This window comes from Sipha flava, unplaced genomic scaffold (genome assembly GCF_003268045.1).
Source record: "Sipha flava isolate LNK unplaced genomic scaffold, YSA_version1 164_pilon_pilon, whole genome shotgun sequence".
NCBI classification, from domain to species: Eukaryota; Metazoa; Arthropoda; class Insecta; order Hemiptera; family Aphididae; genus Sipha; species Sipha flava.
In genome coordinates this window covers 674213-697488 of record NW_020271825.1, presented here as the reverse complement: position 1 = coordinate 697488, position 23276 = coordinate 674213, and the positions used below count along the sequence as shown (strand labels likewise).

Genomic DNA, 23276 nt, shown 5'->3' with positions numbered 1-23276 from the left:
ACACACACACACACACACACACACACACACACACACACACACACACAAACATACACACCCGCAACATGTACGTATACTTTGTGTACCGATTAAATTAAATACAAGGAATAATTCAACCGAGAAAAATTTTCTGATGATTAATAATTTGCTAGGACATGTTGAAATATAACTTATTTTACTTTTATTATTCGTTATCATTACCTTAGTTATGTTATACTTATATATTTATTGTATATTTCATTATTTTTTATAAAATTATTTTTATCATTCGTTTTAAAATATAAATCACTAGTTTAATATGAATTATCAAAGTTGTACCAAAATAATATTTATAATCCATCTACAGTTCATATTCATGTTTTGACGGTAGGTAATTAAGAAATTAAGATAATCGATTTTCAAGATTTGCCGTTAGGCAATTATAATGTTATTAAGTAATATATTAAAAGTCACTAAATAGTACTTATTGGTCTTAATAAATTAGAAATTAGTTTTTTTAAAGTCACAAAATATATGTGTTAACTTAGTATAAAATAAATCGGTTACGGTTAAATTCATGTTTACAAAAACTATCAAATAATATGGGTACCAAATACCTTTTCTAAAACATATATTGTCTATTTTAAAAAATGTCTGTTATAACGGAAAAAAAATTAATAAAAAAAGTATGCAGGTAACAAGCAAAATTACAAACTATTAGCATTAAATATACTTCCGGTGATTTCGTTTAATCGTTAACTTTTTTAACAGTTATACCTACTATATTATATTCACATTAAATGTGTAAATGTGGATATAAATGTATGGTGCACAGAACATTATTTTTTATACACAATGTGAACGCTGATCTATGATTATTTTCTAGAAGGGTTAACTGTTGAAAAAATAATCGGAATAATTAGATTTTCGGTACACGAAGTTTGGAAACAATAAAAGTCTACATTCTACATCCTATCTTAAGTTGGCGTATTGTATGCATTAACTTTCTCACGGTTTATAAATGCTGCTTAAGGTTGTAATTACGAATTGCAGGAAACCCACTCACGGGCGGCAGATTTCCATGAACGAAAACCCTTGGAGGCAGACGTGAGTCCAACAGCCAACACGTTATTCTCACACAAACACTCACATTCTACTCACATAATTTCTTCATGTAGCAATGTATGTATACTATGTTTTTGTATGCATATGGTCGTTTTTGATTCTAAACACACCGTTAATTTGGATGCTCTGTAACTCAGATAAGATCACCATATAACTGTTCTTTAACCCTTTACGTGCGTGTGTTTACGCGTGTATGCGTGTGTATGTGCACGAGTCTCATTCATTTGATTCCTGCGGAGTAGTGTATGTTATTTACCATATTATATTGGTTTTGATTTCTGTATTTAATACCCAAACTAGCATTTTATGACATATTATGTTAACAATCCAAATTATAGATGGTAGAATATTAGTTGTTATTTATTAAGATTAATATTACTTATTAGATTGAGAGAGAAGCCTTAATATTCTTTTGCGTTGAACATTTTTAAACATAGAAATAATAAAAAAAAAAAAATCGGATATAACTACAAAAACCGTGTATAAAAATCACTTTTAATTATTTCTATATTACTTATAATAATTCATAGAATTTAAATTATTATTATTTAAATTATAATGACTTAAAATGATATTTAATTTAATCCGTATTACTAAAATCAGAAAGTTACTATTTATGTGGTTATAGAAAATGAAATTTTATGAATTGCGATATAGTTTTATTAAATTACCTTAGAAATTATAAGTTATGAAAAAATATTGAATGATAAACATTGAACACTATTATCATACAATAAGTACCTTCGATTATTAAATTTAATATACATATATTACAAGTATGGTAAATCTAATTTAAGATTATTGATAGAATTTATTTGAGACCGATAGAAATGTTTCGTTTTCCTAGGTTTTGCTATAGCAAAAGTAGGTTTATCAATTATACAATTTTTTACGACCAAGAAAATTGGTTTGTTTTAAAAAAAATGTAATTCGAATTTGTCAAATATGTTTTTATAAATTAAAATTTAATGACGTTCACTGATTAATAAAATAAATGTTTTTTATTATTAATATTAGGTCTAGTATTTTTCAAAATAACAATAATTCTGCTAACGTAATTATTGTTCGTAGCTTAATCATTTATCATATGGAAGTTTAATTAATATATTTAAAATATAATATTTAGTTATTAAAAGACTGTAACTATACATACTGTTTAAATTAACCAATCTCATGTTGATAACAATTATTATTTGATAATAGTGAGATAATACTATACCTAATAGAATCTTGACAAACAATATTCAAAATAAATAATACAAAAGTACTACTATACTACATAAAAATAAATAATATTATTTTATATTTTAAATGAGACAATGTGTTATTAAAATAACATGTATGTAGATATGCAACTAAATTATAATTTACTTTTGTATATCATAGGGAGTTTTTTTTATTAATTTAAACTCTTATAAAACAGATTATTATAATAATATAATAATATTCTAATAGAAGTTATTGCACTTGACGTTGAAACCAAAAAATAATAAATATATTCATAGATCATTTATATGTATAGTATACAGTATAAAGTCAGTACGATTTTTAAAAATGATATATTTATAATGTATAATTAAAATGAGATATAATTATAAATATATAATTATAAATAGAAAAAATAGAATAGAATAAAATGGAACTAATAATAAATAAAATTGAACTAGAAATAATTAAAATGAGATATTTATAATATATTTGTAAACCTACAAATATTAAAATTAAAAATTACACTTTATTATTTGATATTAATTAATTAATGATCATTGATCCATTTGCATTTAATACATTTCTTTACTATAGATAATTGTTGTATAGAAATTGCCATTTTATGCATAATTAACATTTAGTTAAAAAACTTATCTCTGAGTTTTATAAACATTGAAACTTTATGGAATGAAAAAAGTTGCTATTGCATATCTTATATGTTAAATACTATAAGGTGCAATTGCACTTTCTTACTCACTTAGGGTTAAGTTAATGATTGAAATGATTTATTATGTTTTTTACAACTATCTAATCTGTATTAATTTGTAGTGTAAAAATAATATTCCATTCTAAAACTATTCTAAAATGAATCCACATATAAGGATGTTTTTAGTGCATATGTATTACAAAGAGTTTTAAACTAGAAAAATAACATGTTTTGGGGTGAATTGACGTCAGTTAATGTGTTTTAAAAATTTATAAAAAACAGTAAACAAAACCCGTTAAATTATATATTTTTTTTATTTATATTATTATTATTGTTATTTAAATACCACGTTATTCGTATGTGAATGATTTTCAAATAACTGAGTTCCCACGAAACAATTAGAATTTTTGGATTGACCAACCTCTCACGCGGTTCCGCATATTAACATTAATTATTTAATTAAAGCTAGTGACTTAAACAGTATAATAAGTCTTGCCATTGTGATTATTAATGTAGATATTCAAAAATAATTTTGATAGCTTATAAGTAGGGCCCGGATTTATATACTTTTTAAATAATACAAATATGCTCTAAAAAATAGCCATAAATGTTCTTAAAAAATGCATTTTACCACAAAAATGACCTTATAAATGACATAATTTTTTTATTTTGGGCATTAACGCACTATTTAATACATTTAAATCACAATCACACGTAATCCAAGCAACGTCTGCGATGTAATATGAACTGACTGATTATTTGTTATTTGACCGAATACTAGTGACGTTCCATAGTCTATAATAAATTAAAATAAGATAAAAACTGAATCAAAAAATAAAGATTGACAATGTGTATGGAAAAACCCGATAAACCTACTTAAATATCAAGAAGATAATTTGTCTTTTGATTTTATTTTGAATAGGCTAAATTTGTTTAATATGTCGAACAAATATGCATTAAAAACCTACAAAATGACCCAATAATACTAAAAATGCTCTAAAAATGAAAAAAACGTCGAAATATGCAAAAAAAATGCAAAATAAAATTTGTAGTTTTAAAACCCTTGTTACATGAAACGAATTATGTTCTTAAAGAGTATTGTGTATGATCAATCAAAAAAAAATATGCACTTTGCATTGAAATCCGGGCCCTATTTATAAGATAGGTATATTGAAATTATTGACAGGTTGTTTTAGTTACTTTAATCTGTTAACGTTTAGTTAAGTTAAATCGTGCTTATACTTTATAGTAATAAATTTACTTAAATTAAAAATATATTAACAAAATAGAACTTTTATTTTAAGTACGAAATAATCCCTAGAAAGCATATTTAATTCGAAGTAACTTCAAATAAACAAATATTTAAAAAAACATATAAATGCTACAAATAGTTATGGGTGTGTATATATGTGTGTGTGTGAGAGATTATTTGTAATAATAATAAGCTATATATACGCTACGGCATATATTATACTGATGAGTACGGCAAAAAGAAGTAATATAGCGTGTATATACGGGTACCGTTATGTCGGACTCTTCTCTGTATATACTTTATTGCCTGCACCTAAATTCAATGGACAATGATGTACCAAACGTTTTCATTAGACGTGACAGTAACGACTAATGATGAAGTAATAAATTATAAAGGATTTAATTGTTTCATATAAATATTGTTATATAAGTATTATTAAAAACAAAAGCAACTTTTTTGAAAATTTTGGATAGAAAAATATATTAGTTTTTATAGTTAATAAAATAAATGTTTTATGATACAAACTGCAACTGGATTATTTACTATAGATTTATCAAAAACGAATTCAGTATTAATAAACATTTTCAGTTTACGAAACATTTTAAATTTCGAAGGGATTGAGTATTGGAAAAATATATTATAACTTCATTATAATTTTGTAGAAATACTTATTAAATATTTTTTAATTTAATTATCAGATATTTAATATAATTTAATTAATTATAGTATATTATATTATACTGGATAAAACATTTGACTTATCATATGATTTTTTTTAAAGATTAGAGTTTTTCAAATAATTTTTCAAAATACTTCCAAAACATATAAACTCAAACTATATTATAGTATTTAGACAAGCATTTTTCTTAGTTATTCGTTTTTTAATTTAGAAATTGCGTCGGTTGGGTGTAATTACAAAGGACGAAGTTACGAACCAGGAGCATTGGTTAATACAGATCAGCCGTGCTTAAAATGTACGTGTGTCACTGGAAATTTAATATGCCATTTGCAAGTTTGTCCGGAATTACCGGATCCACCACCTCAGGGATGTGTAATTGTCCATAAGAAGAATAAATGTTGTGCGCACCTTCAATGTTATTACGGTAAAATAACTGTTAAAGGATATATCATTAGAGATTAATTCATAATTATTGAGTTATATTTATATAAACACAAAATAATATATGTCATACTTACATTTAGTATTATCGTATTATTATAATATAGGTAAGATTTTAATGTTTATTTATTCACTATACAAGAAATAAGAAAACAATTTACTTTGTTATACTGTGATTGAACGTAAAAAATTATTTACTATGGGTAAATAAAATTATTAAATAAATATATTCATTTATTACTTAATCTTCCAAAATATAATACATAAAAAAGAATAGATAAGATTTTGGCTAGTACCTACATTTGAACATTTTCTAAATCCTTATTCTTTTTATTTTGTTATTTGTATTTTAAATGTTTATGACTAATAAATTATAAACATTGAAAATATCTTTTTTTTTAACATCAGCCACAAAATTATTAATAAATGATTGTGTGGCTGATGTTAAAAAAAATATATTGTATTAATATGAATTATACCCATTGAGTTTATAACGCTTACTGTGAAATGGAAATTATTTCAAATAATAATAAAAAATAAATTTTTATCTTCTGTTCGGTCGTCAAAAACAGTTTCACATCACTTGTGTGTTTGTACACAAATTATCGAATATGTAATTACATAACATGTACTCCTGTATCAGTATATTTATGTTTATATTTTCTAATAACGAACTGACAAAGAGAGACGAAAGAACTTTGATTTTATGCATGCAAATTAAATTCACCATGCAAAATGACAATACAAATGTTTTGGGTTGATTTATGAATGGGATATTCATGTGGTGATTTTTTATTGCTTGTCCTCTTAAATGTATATACTTTGAGGTCAACTGTCATGCTCCACCACTGCTACAGGTCATTCATTCAAGACCAGTTTACTGGTAAAAAGAGTGATGTGTGCTTGCCAATATTATTTCGCCAGTTTTTAAAACATGTATTTATTATAATCACTCTATTTTATACACAAATATAAATTTAAATAAGGTTTGAACAAATTGTCATTCATAAAAGTGGAAAATGTTTCAAGTAGCTTTAAGTAGACTTATTTAAAAAAAATCGAAACGTAATTCGATGACAAAAATTAAGCTGATTTTTTAGATTTCATCAGTTGGTAAATTATATGATGAAAATACATGGGTAATTTGTATCTACATACGCATAATACGCATATTTTAAAACACTAATATTTTTTTAAACAAAAGAGTGTAGAATGTGTGAAATGTGAGTACTATTAAGAAAAATTACGAGAAAACATCGGTTCCGAGCAAAGATATATAATTGCATGTAAACCTAAATTACTGACAATGTCGAAAGAAACAATTTATAATTGATAATATTCTAAATAATGGTTTATGAATAGTATTTTTTTAAGTAAATAGTTGTTATGATTTTTCAAATCATTATTGTAATTTGTTATAACAACATTTGATTACTTATCAATCACTTTTATATTATCAAAATTAATTAATTCTCGTAAGCTCATTTCGTATAGACAAGAGTGGTAACAAATTTTAAAATTTTAAATATATGTATACCTAGTTTATTTAATACTAAAATCTTAATTTAATAATTTTACTTATTTACAAACATGCAATAATCTTAGATAGGGTTTGTTTTTTTTTATATATATACATTAACTCAATAGTGTAAACGCATTTATAATAATATAATCATTGTATATAATATACAATAAGAATTTCTATTAGCTTACAATTATCATTTAAAAATTATATTTTGTTCGAAATATTTGCTTTATTACTTTAGAAGCAGTTACTTAAATACAACTAAACGAATGTGAAGCGACAAGCGAGAAGCGTGAAAAAGGGTCGGGCACATACACGGGGGAAACCGGTCGTAAATTCCGGCGGGTGGTTGACACAGTATAAAACAAATTAATACTTTAGTAATGTTACGTTTAGTGGAAAATGTGTACACATTGTATACGACATTCCAGTGTACAATTTCATAAAAAAATTAATATTGATAAAATTTAACTAATTGAGCAAACATTTATTTATTTATTTACTTATAATCTTAGGAATAAATTTTATAGTTAATTGTTTTGTCTGTAAATTACTATTTAAAATATACATTGAATTCTATATTAAATATAATAAATAAAAAAATAACGTTAAAAACTTTATAATATAAATAGTTAACTATATTTGAAACTAATAATTTTTATTTAACACAAATATGTTTTTAACTTAGAGTAAGTCATGTATTTTTTTTTTAATAATAATGTACTCATTATAACCTTTAGTACGAGTAAATATAATATGAAATTGAGTTCTATAATTTTAATTATTGGATAAATGACGGATATTTTTTATTTATTTGTTGATCACATATGAGTTCATTATTCTAAATTGTTATAAAAATTGCGATTCCTGTAACTTTTATTTTAAGATGATAAAAATTTATTTTTTTACCGATAATAAACCAAAAAAAGTAAATATGCAATTTGAATGTAAAGATTCTTTTTCAATTATAAATAAACATACAAAATAAATAAGTAGTATAAGTATAATTATGAGTGATCCAATCAAGCTTCACTGTTTCAAGGCGAATAGATACTCGCACGCAAGTAGCAACGATATTTGATGAACACAGTATGATATATCGCGCATAAAGAGACACACCCGAACCACAAATCCCGTTAGTTAAACCATTCGTTTTAAAAATCAATCGGATGTGCGTATTATGCATACGTTTTGAATCCTCTAATCATACTTTTTAAAATAGATTTATCAAACAAAATCTGAGGTTTATTAACTTCATAAATCATTGTAGACAACGGCTAATGAATATATAACACTTTATATGATAATTAAGGGTTTTAATCAAACCAAAGTTATGGTGAAATTTATAAATTAATTACATATTTTTTTTAATTATATATAAATTTATTACACTCAAATATAAAATAAAAAAAATAAATTAAACTGTAAATGTAATACAAAATTCAAAATTATTTAATATTTTTAAAGGGACATTATTCGTTATAGTAAAATTTTTTCCAAACTTTTTTTTATGGTTTAAAATGATATACTAATAATTTAATTCTACTGAAAAATTATTACGTATGAAATAATATTATAATGACCTATTGATATTTAAAATATTAATAATTTAGATATGTTGAGCCGTTAATAAAACCATTTTAAATTATAATAATATAATTTAATTATTTTAATAAATTATGTTATTTAAATATGTATATGTTAAAATAAATATACACATTTTTATTATGATTTAAATTAAACTATACTTATAAAACGATTAATGAATTTATAAGTTTAATATTAACAAAGTCGACATTATGAAATTTAAAAAATGGATTTCCACATTGGTTGTAGAACAATTTGATGCCGTGCATTCAAATCTTTTTTCATTACAAACTGAATCTCGATCTGGACCTGCAAGGATGGAAAATTCTGCAATTGTGACGTTTGATGGGTTGACTAAAGGTATTTAAAAAGACATTTTGTATACTTAATCTAAAAAAATAAAAATTAAAAAAAATAATAAAAAAAATCGACAAAAATGTAATTATGTTTTCTTCGTAAGGATGCATGGTAAACGGTACAATATACGCGGAAGGTTCAGCGATGGATAGTTCCAGCCTATGTGAATATTGTTACTGTTTCAAAGGGCATCAACAATGTGTACGTCCACAGTGTTCTTTAACTATCCCAGGTTGTACCGCTGTGTACAAAAAACATACTTGTTGTCCAATTAGATACAAATGTAAGTGCATATGACAAATGAGGGTGCTATAAGTATATGAACCTAATATATGGACATATTAAATATGTGACTTAAGTTATTGTAAAATATTTAGGTTACTTGTAAGGTAGTTATAAGTTTATAGGTTTTTCATATTTTTTTAATAATCGAAAGATTATTTTAAGAAATTTACTATATTTTCGTCAATGCGTATACCTACTTTTACATAATCATGTTAAACATTTATTTATATTAATGGTTGTATTGAGATTTATTGTTTAATATTTCGAGAGTTTACTAATATGTATTTATTTTACAGGTTCAGCATTACTTGATACAATTATAAAAAATACAACAGATGCACCAACCACTGAAATATCTTCAGTATTTGCTCGGTTTAAAGGTAAAAAATTAGTATAAGATTAAAAATTAATCATTAGATAAAATTAATTGTTCTACAAATAAAAAAACTGAGGGGTAAAATAATGAAATATTAAAATATTTTAACTGTGTAAACATATGACGAATAAATAGTCCTAATTCTGGAAAAATAATATTCACATAGGTATATATTTGTCTTAAATAAAGCTGGACATAAACTAGATACAATTTTACAAATATAAATAAATTCGAACTTTCATTATTTTCTTTTATAATTCGTTAATAACTATTTATTAAAAATTAACTTCTCGATGTTATAATAGTCAAGTAAAATTTACTATTTTATATTTTTAACGATGTTCAACCATGGTAATTTTCTTACGAGTGTGTAGTTACAACTAGTTGTTAATATTTTATAGTAACTTGTAACATAATCTAATATAATATCATAATATCGATATACGTAACTGTAGCTTACTCAGTCACTAAAATTGAGTACAACTTGCCCAACTTTGATATTTAACGTACAATCGATTCATACAGTTGTGTACACTTACATTGATTCTAAAAAATATCACGAAGTATTTTTGACAACATGTTTACAGTCGTTTAAATACGAACGAAACACAAACGTTTAAATCTCCATGGTTGAAATTTGATTTGTTCGCCGCAGATTGTCGTATAAACGGTCGGTTGATATCGTTCGGGGAGCCCGTGATTGGCGTGGCGCGGTCGTCGTGCGAAACTTGTTTCTGCATCAACGGCCAGGTGCGATGTGACAAGGTGATATGTCCGCCTATCCGCGCCCAAATATCGCCCAATTGTGGACCGGTCTACTCGGAAGGGCACTGCTGTCCGACGAGCTATAACTGCAGCAGCAGCACCAGCAGCAGCAACAGCAGCAGCAGCAATAGCACGAGCAACAACGGTACGTCTTGGCGTCGTGCGATTCCTCCGCACAGGGTCACTGACTTCTCCAGCGCACACCCATGCACACGTTTATAATAATAATAATAATAGTAATAATAATAGTAATAATAATAATAATAACGATAATGATAATATTAATATTGCGCGTTTACATCCTATGCGCACGTTAACTTTTTGTTTTCCTATACTCTCAAATCGTTCGTTGGAAATGTATAATGAATTGCCGTTATAGACTCGTTTTTCTTTTCAGAATCTCACGTCGGTCCAACCGCGACTACGACGATTATGACGACGACGACCACGACGTCCACAATAGCCTCTACGATAACATCACCATCCACCGTGACCACCGATGATGTTGTCTCGCTCACCAGTTCACCCGCGCTGCCACCCACTTCGTCGTCATCGCCATCGTCTTCATCTCCGAGCGTTATGTCAACGGTAAATTATTATTATTATTATTATTACTATATTAATCCGTTGCCATAAATCTGTTATTATAATATTAAGTTAAAACGCTGTGAGAAAATTATTTTGAAAATTACAACATTTTTTCATAATATTATTGTATTTTCGAATCTAAACATTTTTCGCGATTCTAAGTCTTAGGTACTATAACTATGCATTAAATGGTGAGTTAATTTAGGTTAGGTTAGTTTTGACTGATTAATTCCCATCTTCACCTTTTCTATTAATTTGCAACATGCTAAATGAGTAGCTTAATAAATTCTGGACATTATGTTTTTTGAATTGTTAATTTGTCATTGTCACACTTCTCATAAACCAATTAACATTATTTATGAATTAAATTTTTAGGCAAACGTGTATGCAATTTAAATTACATTACCGTGTGTTTAACAGATGGTAGAGACCCAAAGTACACAAAGTTCTATAACCGAAGAATTAAGGAACACGACGGATTCAATAATTGAGGATCCTATGGAATCAAGACACGCCAATCCTGTCGGTTTAATGCACGATGGCTTTGGTGGTTTTAATGTTACTGAAAAAACGAATAATTTTGAAATGGATTACGATGAACCAACATTACCACCATCCTTACCAAACCTAAAGTAATTATCTATTTCTTACATTAAAGTTTCAGTTTTTGTTTTCTTGTTGAAAAATAAAATAATTATACAAATCTATTAGTTCTTTAGTATTTGATTTATTATTTAAATTTTTCTAGCCATATCAAAAAAAAAAAAAAAAAATGTTTAATTGAAGCTTTACATGGCCTTATAATTTTGAATTTAATGAATACAATAGAACTTTATTTTTAACCGTTATAATATAAGTAATAATTATTATTTCACAAAATAACAAATGTCAAAATTCAAAATAGTATCACTACTTGTTTTACATACCATTTTTGAATATCTATATTTAAAATGGCAAAAAAGGGCAGAGAAAACTCTAATCCGTATTTCATTCTCAGTATTTCATGTAGTCCCATACAATTACTAGGTAATTAATTATATATAGGTATATATACCTATGTATTATGAATTGTTGTTAATGAACAATTTTCTTCAAATACAATTCATATGTTGTAAAAATGTATAAACTTGTAAATTACTTACTTATTGTTTTAAATAACAGATAACATAAATAGTATTTTAAATAAGTGCTAAGTATTGATTAACTGTAAATTATATATAATAAATATTATTTTTGATGCACAGGATCATACCATTTGTAGCAGCAGATGCAGTTGTCAATGAACCTGCCGCAATTTATGATAATTATCAACCAGAAGTTGAACGTGTGTACAATGCATCAGATATTGAAAAACCGCTCTCACCTGTGATAAATAATTTTTCTCCACCTATTGAGACAGAGGGTAATTATTTAAACATTAAAATAAATAAATTAGGAATCACCGACAAAATATCGCCGGTAAAATATCGCAAAACCATCATATCGCATGGAATAAATATCGCCAGTATACATATCGTCAGCATGAAATATAGTAGTAATTTAATTATAAACAAATATTATATATTAAGCATATAATATTGTTATATAGTAGAATTGATATAAGTATTAAAAAAAAAAATTAATATATTATATATTATATTCATTGAAATACCTTGAAGATAGTCTTCAAACTCCAAAAAAAAAAGGTAAAAGGTGAATATGGTTAGATAAGATTAAGTTAAATGCAATATACAGATGCGATATATTGTACGGCGGTATTATTTTTCTACAATATATTGGTTTCGTGATATTTTAGTTGCGATATTTTACCGACGATATTTCATCGGGGTACTATAAATTAGCAGAATTTAACTATATAAATATATTTTAAAATTAACGAATATTAAAAAAGAAAAATGTCTCTTAAGTTTTAGCAACTTTTATGAATTTAAACTATTTTATTACAGTTTATGTTATCATGTTAAAGTTAATAATTAAATATTTAGGCGGATTTCTTCCAAAGGATTCTCCAAATGGTGGTCATTATGTAACTAAAAAATTTCAAACGACTACGGAACATGCAGTTATAAAGCCTATTATTCATTTGGATGAACCAGTAGTAGGACTTCCACCGATAGGATCTGGTAATTTATTAAATTAATATTTGTATAAGCATTAAACTCGTATACAATTTTTTTTAAGATAAGATAATAATTTATTGGCCAAAAAAAATATACAAAATAAATACAAGAATAAATAATTACATTAAATAAAAAATTTTTTCTGTAAATTAAATAATCAAACTAACATTAAACGTTATTAATTATTGAGCTCATACTTATTATTTTTAAATATAAACTAGAATTTTTAAATTTATATTTAAATTATACAATGGTAATTTTAGATTCTAAGTGAAGTGATCTTATGGTTTTATAATGATGTTTACGTTATATTTTTTTTCTGTAAACACTTTTTTGACTGGTAATACTGATCCAAAAGTTTCATCTAAATATCAGCCTTAGGTAAAGAAGCCTTTTTTCCAACACCTCAATAGTTTTTTCAGGCGTGAGGAAAAACCGTCGAAAAACCTAGTAAGAACGATAAAAATCTGCAGTAAATGAGACTTCCACTTTTCAGACTTTAGTTATTTAGTCATAACTCCAAAAGTAATGTGGCTAGAAATTTGAAATTTTTACCCTAAATCAATGCCTTTTTTTTTCATATTTAACGAAATTTTTATAAAAAGTTAAATATTTTTGGTTTAAATATAGAACATTGAAAATAATTTATTTATGAAAGTTATTAAGAAATACAATTTTTTTTTTTTTTTTTTGGATATTAGGAATTAGAAATATATTATCACCAATAATAACCTAACGATACTAAAATTTTTTTAAAAATTGCCAATCAGTATTTTATTTTATAATCTTTTAAGTAAATTATTAGATGAATTTTACGAAATTTACTGTTTTCGCATTAATTTTCAATTTTAAATGTTTATTAAAAAAAAATTGGTACATCCTATCATAATGATTACTTTGGATACAGATAAAATATTTTTTGAACATTTGATTAAAAAAAAATTACCTTTCCTCAAACATGAACATTTTAAATAGATTGATAAAAAAATAGAACCCACCGACAATTAGACTATAAATGTAAAAATATGTAAACGGCGTATTTTTTACTTAAGTTTTACTTATAATCGTTTTACTATAGAAATTAGTTATCATTCCTTTAAAACTCAATTTTAAATTTCATTACTCTTATACAATCCAAGGACCTAAGGGACGAAGAACGAATTTCTGCTACCATTATCTTACTGGCTTTTTTTCCAATTAATATTTTATAGTTCACTAGTGCACTAATAATTTATTAAATCTAGCAGCTATAAAATGTATTAATATAATACTGATTATAATATTTTTTATATATTTAAAATTAGTATACATTTAAAATTTGTATAGGTACTATATTGAAATGTTAAACAATTTCAACTGTAAAATGTTATTTTGTGTATAATATTTAAATTACATTATATTTGTTTAATTGTTTTTAGTTAGCAATACTTTTTGCAACTTATATTAATGATTATTTTGTATAATATTTTAACCATTTTTTATTTAAAAAATAATTTAACGTGCTAGTATTTTTCTAAATTTATACCACCTCGAATAACGGTTATATGATCCATACAATTGTTATGATGATAGGTCACCTAATACCTATGTGTTTTGGCCATTTTCCAAAATATTTTATAGCTTGTAAACGTATACTTATATATGTATATACACGGTATTAAACTGTGCATTTTAAAAATAACCGATTTATTTTATAATATTCCATATTAATTTTGAATTTTTACTAAATTACTATTCAAAATAGCTTCCATAAATAATAAAATACTATATAATAAAAAAAGTAGTTTAGTAATTATTTTTTTTTCACTTGAATGTAGTAACAATCAATATTAAATAAACTACTACTTTTTAAGTTTAAATTTGTAAATTAATTATGTTATAACGCTATTGTTTTTCAAAAATAGTTATTTATAACAATTTGTATGACGATAATTTTAAAAGTTATGTATTAAAGACAACGACCTTTGAATCAAATATTTAATTTTTTTTTTTATCGTATAGTTTGGTGCTTGTCCAATGATAAGAAGTATAAACATGGTGAGTTGCTGACTGATCCAAGCGCTTGCAACATATGTATTTGTTTCAACGCCAAAATTGTGTGCCAAGAAAATTGTCCAGCCGTTAAAGTAGGCTGCCAGCGAGTTAATGACCCGAACAATAGCACTTGCTGTGGTCGAATTATTTGCAGTAAGTTGTAGATGATCAAAATCAAATTACTTATAACAATTTGTACATTTAATATTTTTAAAGTTTAGTCAAATTTGATTTTTGAAATTTTATAAGAAAAAAAAATTCTATTTAATAATCCTATTGTGCATACATACATCGTTCAAAAATTCTAGGCAGGACATGGACAAACGTAAAGATATCTCTATTAGAAACTAATAAGAAAAAATTAGAAGCAAATAATATAAACTTTATCAAATATTTAAGATACATATTCTGTATCTTAATTAAAATCCCAACAAAAATGTATCACAAAATTGGTCAACATTTTGATTAAACATAACATATTTCAAATAATTACATAAATGATTAATATTTGAATTAAAGTTTACTTTCATATTTGATAATAATAATTGAAATTTCATTATAGATGTTTGAATTAGTTTTTTAATATTTAGGCAAAATTTATTACTATTTATAGATTAAAATAAGTGATTGTTTGACTTAGTGCTTATTTGAGTTTCTTTCAAACCAGTAAACATTGCAATTTAACTATATTTTGTTAATTTTTTTTTTTCTCATAATTTTGGTTTTTTCTCAAATAGATGATTCTGAAAATGATGTTACTACGGAAAATTTGAAATTGACTGAAGTGACAACTGAAACAACAACAACAACAACAACAACTTCAAAAATCAAAGATGCAGTTATTGAGCACATTATTTACTCTGCACCATCTACAACTAATAAACCAATAATAACAACACCATCGACAACTGTAAAAATGTCAACGTCTTCTGAGCAAACATCTTTAATACCAATTACAACCACTTTAAAATTAATTCCAGCTTCAGCTACCACCACTGAAAAGTTGATATATTCTTTTACGTCTGGTTCTATTAATCGTGTAGAAATTACTACTCCGATACCTAAACCACTTGAAGATGAAGATTATAGTTTTGAAAGTATGTTTTCGTTTTTGTTTAACGGTGACACACCAGAACAACCATCGACCCCTTCTTCCTCAAAACTTTTCGATGACCATATGGAGGTAGAGACTCGTATAGAACACAGAACGGATGACGAAATAGACGAAAAAATTCATTTAATTGGCGCAAAACCACAAACCGAATCCGCGACACTCTCTCAACAAATGTTTAAAACTAATTCTAATTCGAACGTTGAACAGGATACAAATCCAAAAGACCAACCAACTATTAAGCCATTATCCGATATAAAACAAAATTCAGAAAGCAAACATGACAAAATTGAAGCACATGATTTTAACAAAACTGTAGAAGTCAAACCTAATGCTGGAATTAAGGAACATGTTGACGTAAAACCACATCTAGAAATTAAATCACACATTGAAGCTAGTCCACATGCCAATAAACAACAAGTAGAAGTCAACTCACATTATGGCGTAAATGAAAATACTCAAGGTACATTACAGTTAAATTTTAAGCATCAAGATGATTTAAAATCAAACCAGGACTTGGGCAATAAACACCAAACTGAAGTAAAATCACATTTCGATGTCAAAGATCAATCTGAAATAAAGACACAGTTGGATACAAAACTTCAATCTAAGGTCAAAAACTACACAGATTTTAACTATCAGACCCAAATGAAAACACACTTTGATGTCAATAATAAACAAGTCGGAGCGAAACCCATGAAACCATATCTTGATTTTAAACTTCCGACTGAAGTTAAACCCCATTTCGATTTCAAACAAAACATTGATATCAGTTTTCGTCCTGAAATTAAACAGCATACAGAAGTTAAATCAAATATTGGTTTAAAACCATTGAAGACTAAGTTTGATGCTGATTTCAATTCAGGACCTTCTATGTTAAAAATATCGGGTTGTAATATTTATGGACGTATGTACAGAGTGGGAAAAATTATTGCTGAATTATCTAATCCTTGTTTAGAGTGTATGTGTACGGAAATCGGAGTTCATTGCAACCAATTGAAATGTTGATAAGCTGTGCATTTCCAATCTAACCGTCAACTTGAAAAATTTTTTAGACATAAATCACATGGTATTCATGGTTGATAATACACCCTGTACAATTTTCGTCATTTATATCAGCCAGTTTCACCAATAAAAATTTAAAAATATTGGTTCCCTTATAAAATTGGCAATGATAACCTTAATATGCATAATCAATTGTGAATTTTCGTTTTTGATACTAAGTAAAATAAGTTAATTTATTCGTATAAGTTAACGGTTTCGGTATAATGAAATAGATCGATAGCCTGTAAACATTATGATCTCTTGACAATTAATCAAATTTATTTAAATAGAGACATTTAAGTGCTATATATTAAGTATTATTTATAAGTAACATATTGAGCATTATCATGCTTTTTGTATGTTTTTTATATTTATGTTTTATTCAAAATATATTTGTAAAATAATGACATTCAATTATAGTTGAATACAAATATTAGATCTTCATTTATATTCATGATTTGGAAAATCAAATATAATTAAAAACTCAAAATTGAAGTATACAAAACAAATGTATAGCTAAAAATTATGTATTTCAAACATTTACAATATAAAATGAATTAGGATTAATCTAATAATACTAATTTATACTTTTATTATGATATAAAAAGATAATAAATACATTTTTGGTACGACAATTAAAACTATGTTAAACTTATTTTTTGATATACAAGTTCATTCAATTTTTAATTATCATTTGAATATATTTAATAATGAAAAAAGGCGCATACTCAAAAAATTATTTTGGTGAGGATTATAGATTTTTAAGAGTTATGATAACAACAATAATTATTATTAAGAAATAAGAAATAACGATGGACAGTTGATTTAGTTACCTTTACCTGTTTAAAAACTTTTAATTGGACAAAACTACTGATTGTTAAGTACAATATAAAAATATACATTTTTTTATAATTTCGGGAGGGAGTGGGTTGAACCTTTGGATGAAAAACCTGAAACCAGGATAACCTTGGGTGAATAGATATTAAAATGTAAGTTTTTTTGTTTATTTATTTATAAAAGAATATATATTTTAGCATTTCTTTGCTTGGGTACATTAGTTTAAATAGATATTAATATATTTAATATTAATATCTATATGATAAGTTATTTGTGAAAAGATAATTTGTTTATATTTTTGTATTGAATGAAAAAAAAAATATTTTCCTACTTTTATGTAAGTGCTCATAACATAATAATAAATATTTTACTACTTTTGTTGAGTAAAGTGTATGTATTATATTTAATAATATTTATCTGTTTATTTTGTATCTGCAGACAAGGAATTTCTGTAAATGGTTTATGTGATTGTATCTAACTATAATGTATTATATTAAATTGAACTCCATTGAGCTCCTATAAAAAAAATTAAGCTTTAGAAAAATTAGACCATGTATAGTAATTATTTATATAACATTTTAGTAGATACATTAAAAAAGTTAACTTTTATTCTGGGTTATTTGAAATTATGGAATACATCAACAAGGATTAACTTGAAGATTTCAAGGTGGACGCATACATGTACTGACTAGGGAGAATATAAAAAACGATTAATGCATTTTTAAGAGGTGTTTGTAAGCTGTATATTTAATAAAGAAGGAAATTGGAGGAAAATATATATGAACATGGCGTACCGAATGAATTATAGTATAATAATCTGTAATAACAATTAATCTATACGGACAAGGTGGCAGTGTCGTCGTTAGCGAGCAGGCAACTTAAGCAATTTTCTAAGGCCTCGCACTTAAAATAAATTCGTAAGCCCACAATCCTACAATTTGTCAAGTCAGAACAGTCAGATATATTTAGGCGTAAGTAAATTGTACTGATTTTGTCTAGGGCCTCGCTAACACTTACGACGGCACTGCAAGATGGTCGGTTGAAGGATTATTAAAGACGCAATACAGGAGCTAATCAAGAAAGACTTGAGAGCGACCGGTAGGTCGAGTATTATAAAAATGGCCAATCTTTATAAAACTCAGATAAATGAGAAATTATTTCAAGCGAGGAGAACAATTAATTCCTCATTGGTTTATCATTATTCATATATTCAAACAATATATTATATATATTTTGACACAACGTAAAAGATGCATTATTATTTTAATTACTAAGGCAGTTGTTGTATCCAAGATAAAAAAAACACCAATAATTATAGTTTTGATTTTTTAAGATTTGTGGCATTTTATAATATCAAAGTTATCACTTGTCAATATAATATAATAATTCTAGTAATCTAATGATACATTTTTATGAATTTGTTTATTATTGGAGATAATAGATTTGTTTTATTAAATTTTAAAACTGATATACAATTATTTTTTTCTGTAGTAAAACAATATATTGATAATATTAGATCATATAATACGCTCGTTGAAATCTATTGAATTCGTACGTGATTGGTTTCTCCATAATATTTATTTTTTTTATTTTTATGGACAAGCAAAAGTGAAACGTATATCCAATGCATTTTTTATAAGTATATTGTAATATATGTCCATTATACACGTGCCTGGACATTATCTTAAACACTTTGATAGTAATTGTATTCAGATTTCAACAACCAGGTCAGAAGAGGATAACAACTTTCAACGCTTACATGAGTAATTAACATACTTAAATTTGTATTTATGACCAACAAAATTAATATTTTCAGCTGTTTCAAAATATTCGTTTGCATAAATTAGCACAAAATTATTTTTATAATTTAAAATGTTTGTACAATTAAATGTAATTTTAAATATCTAGATTATTATCATATTAAACATTCTACAATCAACGACCTTATAATATTATTCGTTATAATAATCAACATTTATATTTTTGAATTACAAATAACAAATTAGAAATTTAAACCATGATAAACATCACGTCATATTATACCAGGGGTATCGTTTTAACTTTTAAAAGGGTGGGGCAACAGATTAAATTTGCTGACTTCATAATATTTAAAAAATTATGGTTACTTAGGTATATATTTAAATATTAAATATTTATGGACGATCAATAAAATATTTTTTCTAAACAAAACATGTAAGGATTAGTTATGAATAATTATGTCATGATGATAAACAAAGAACATGAAACGTTTCAATTTACCCAATTAAATAATAACATTAAAGATTCTATCCTATAGGCTATAAGTTACCTATCAATAGGTTTAATGGAATAATAATATAAATCTAATTAAATAAATACTTATAATTTTATTATTTGTATATTTGATACTTTACAGAACTTATTTATAAAAATATAAAATTGTATCTCAAATATAATGTACCGTAGTTTGGGGTGAATAGGAATAATTTTAACGGTTTTTTATAAATTAGGAGCTCAGGCGCGTACTGGGTCCATTTTCTCTACCGGAAAATTGAATATAATTAGGGCCCACTTAATATAAATACCAATAGAAATGAGTCTCATGTTTACCTATCTATAACAATAGCCAGGTTAAATCTGATACAACTCATTCAAATGATACTAGTATGTGGTATAAATTTTAGTTTTATTTTATGATTTTATTACAAGGTAACTTAAAAACGGTTTTAAATCCATGGATATTCACTTTCTTATTGCTAGTTGTAGTTTTTTAATTACATACTAGGTAGTAAAATATAGGTACAAAATTATCATTTGTCCGTGAATTTAAAACCTTTTTAACGTCACTCTACACATAGTAATCATGGATATTTATGGTGACTAGATATCCAGATATTGATTGTTATAATTATTTATGGAGAAATAGAGTAGGTAGGTACCTATTACCTATATGGTATGTATATATAGTAAGTACCTATTATTTACACTAGTTATTTATCAACCATTGGCGACGGCAGAAAATTTATCAGTGAGGGGGACATATTTAAATCGAACACCAAAAAGTATATTAAAAAAAAATGCATTCTTAGCAAACAATAAAATGTGTCAAAATTGTAGGTACACACTTTATTCATTATCAAATAAAAATTGAAGTCTTCGCAGTTGTTCGATTGCAAATCTTGTTATTAATCGTTCGATTAGTTTTTTCCAGGGGAGGGGTAAATGCCCCATCTTGCCCCTCCCTCTGGGCGCCCATGTTTCAACCCTTATTGTTTTTGAAACTTCACATACTGAAATTTTGTAGTGTTAAATCTTACTGTACTTAAATTTTAACATGTAACTTTCATTACAAACAAAATTTAACTAATAATAAACTTGACAAAATTAAAAATAAAACAAAATAAAATTCATTTAATAACTAATGGGTCATATAAATTTGTTCTACCTCAAAAATTTGAAAACATAAGAATTAAACATATTTAAAAGAAAAACAATCTTTTTTAAAATACTGAAATATTTCATGAAACATTAAATGAAATTTTCATGATATATTTCACAATCTTATATTTCATGAAATTTTCAATCACTAATTATATTATGTTTTAAATAAAAATCAATTAAAATCCTTTGTATTAAATGTTGACGACCATTGGAATGTAAATTTTTGCATATGAAAAAGAACTAATAATAAACTTAAAAGTCTTACTTTTAATAAAATTATAATATTCAAAATAACTTAGGTATATCAATAACGTTGACACAAGATCAATTTATTTTTTTTCGTGGAGGTGTGTTATTATAGTGATAGTACATAATTGTTATTTTAAGAGAGAACGGAAATATTTGTCGAGATCGGAAGAATATTTCAAGACTATTATTCCAATATATATCATTATTTTACTGTTTTTGTGTATTATTAAAGGTGTTAAAAATGTTTGCAGAGCATTCAATCTTCCACGAAATTCTTGAAAAATTCCACAACCTACTCCCTTATTTATAGGATAATCCGCTGTTGAATTAATTTCATCCCAAAAGATAATTTCATCAGCCATTCAAAATTCTCGTTACACTCGTAAATGCTATATAATTAAGAAATCGAAATGATAAACACAAAGGTAAACGGTAATCGAAATTAAAACATGACTCATTAAGTATAACATTTTTGTCACACCTGTACCGAAAGTTTGGTTTTCGACCATCGTCGAAGCGTTGGAATGTCACATTTATCCGTCCAGTGGGCAGTAAGATGGGAATTCCATAGTGGCGGGCGGTAAAGTGGAAATTCCAAAAAGTGTGGAGGAAGAAAAAGTGGAATCCCTATAACACCGTGTAGTAAAATGGAAATTTCCAAGAGCCCAGTAGAACCAGAAACTTAAATGTATACCACGGTCCACACAAAACATAAACTTTTGGTTAAATCTTATACATATATTACAACCTCCTTGCACGACGCATAAAAATATTTTGTTTTCACTGTTGCCACACAAGTGCGTTGGACGTTACGGATAAATTTGTTTTGCGCGATTTATATATTAATTCGAATTAAAAAATGAGATCGTTCGCACAAGTGTCACGTCGTCGTTCAAATTATCCCATTTCATGTTAACCAGAGCACCCGATAACGGTGTCGGCGTGTGATACCCGAAAATGTTTAATCGGCACGTTATCGCGATACGATTATCACCGGTCCACGGACGCCATTACTCCGGGATTTTTTCCGCCGACACTTTCTTTGCAAACGTCCGACTCATCATTTTTCCCGTGCCACCGGCCATGTATTTTTGTGGTTGCGGCATAGCACAATGGAGTCGCCATCTCCGGGGACAACTTCGTGTGTGTGACGACTGTTCGAACCATAGCTGACCCGTGTCCGCGAAATTTTCTTTTGGTTATCGTCGTGCGCGGAGATGTCATTTATTGTAAATCGAGACCGACGCCGCTGATCAACCGATTCTTCTGTCGGTTGTGGCGTTCGTCGCACGTGTGAACACGGTCGCGTGGGTATAACCACTCGAACGCCAGACCATCCAAGGTATGTTCCGTTATATTTATTAAAAATATAATTATTTTTTTAAGATTTGTCTTGTTATATTATTATAACACGTTTGGAACATATGTGATTTTATTCTTATTTTTAGATTTATCATATTTATTATTACTTTTTTTGTTAATATTACTGTGGCGTTTTTGACTTATTCCGGCATTTATTATAATTTCATTAATTATCCTTATTAATTGTTCTTTTTTATTGCAAACGACGCGAGTATGTCACACAAT

General features: G+C 26.2%; 1 protein-coding gene across 3 annotated transcripts in view; it reads left to right on the top strand.

The window, feature by feature from the left end:
• LOC112679563 (mucin-5AC) overlaps positions 1 to 17566 on the top strand; it is a 20594-nt gene extending 3028 nt beyond the window's left edge. The window contains exons 2-12 of one of the 3 annotated variants that reach the window (XM_025549417.1): positions 5162 to 5374; positions 8753 to 8863; positions 8964 to 9143; positions 9442 to 9525; positions 10177 to 10431; positions 10684 to 10874; positions 11295 to 11506; positions 12119 to 12276; positions 12860 to 12997; positions 14996 to 15181; positions 15766 to 17566. In XM_025549417.1, the coding sequence (XP_025405202.1) occupies positions 5162 to 5374; positions 8753 to 8863; positions 8964 to 9143; positions 9442 to 9525; positions 10177 to 10431; positions 10684 to 10874; positions 11295 to 11506; positions 12119 to 12276; positions 12860 to 12997; positions 14996 to 15181; positions 15766 to 17147 (3110 nt within the window). In that variant the 3' untranslated portion in view covers positions 17148 to 17566. The remainder of the gene's footprint in view (positions 1 to 5161; positions 5375 to 8752; positions 8864 to 8963; positions 9144 to 9441; positions 9526 to 10176; positions 10432 to 10683; positions 10875 to 11294; positions 11507 to 12118; positions 12277 to 12859; positions 12998 to 14995; positions 15182 to 15765) is intronic. The other 2 variants (XM_025549418.1, XM_025549419.1) reach the window with 2 other exon arrangements.
• Positions 17567 to 23276: the final 5710 nt, after the last annotated feature.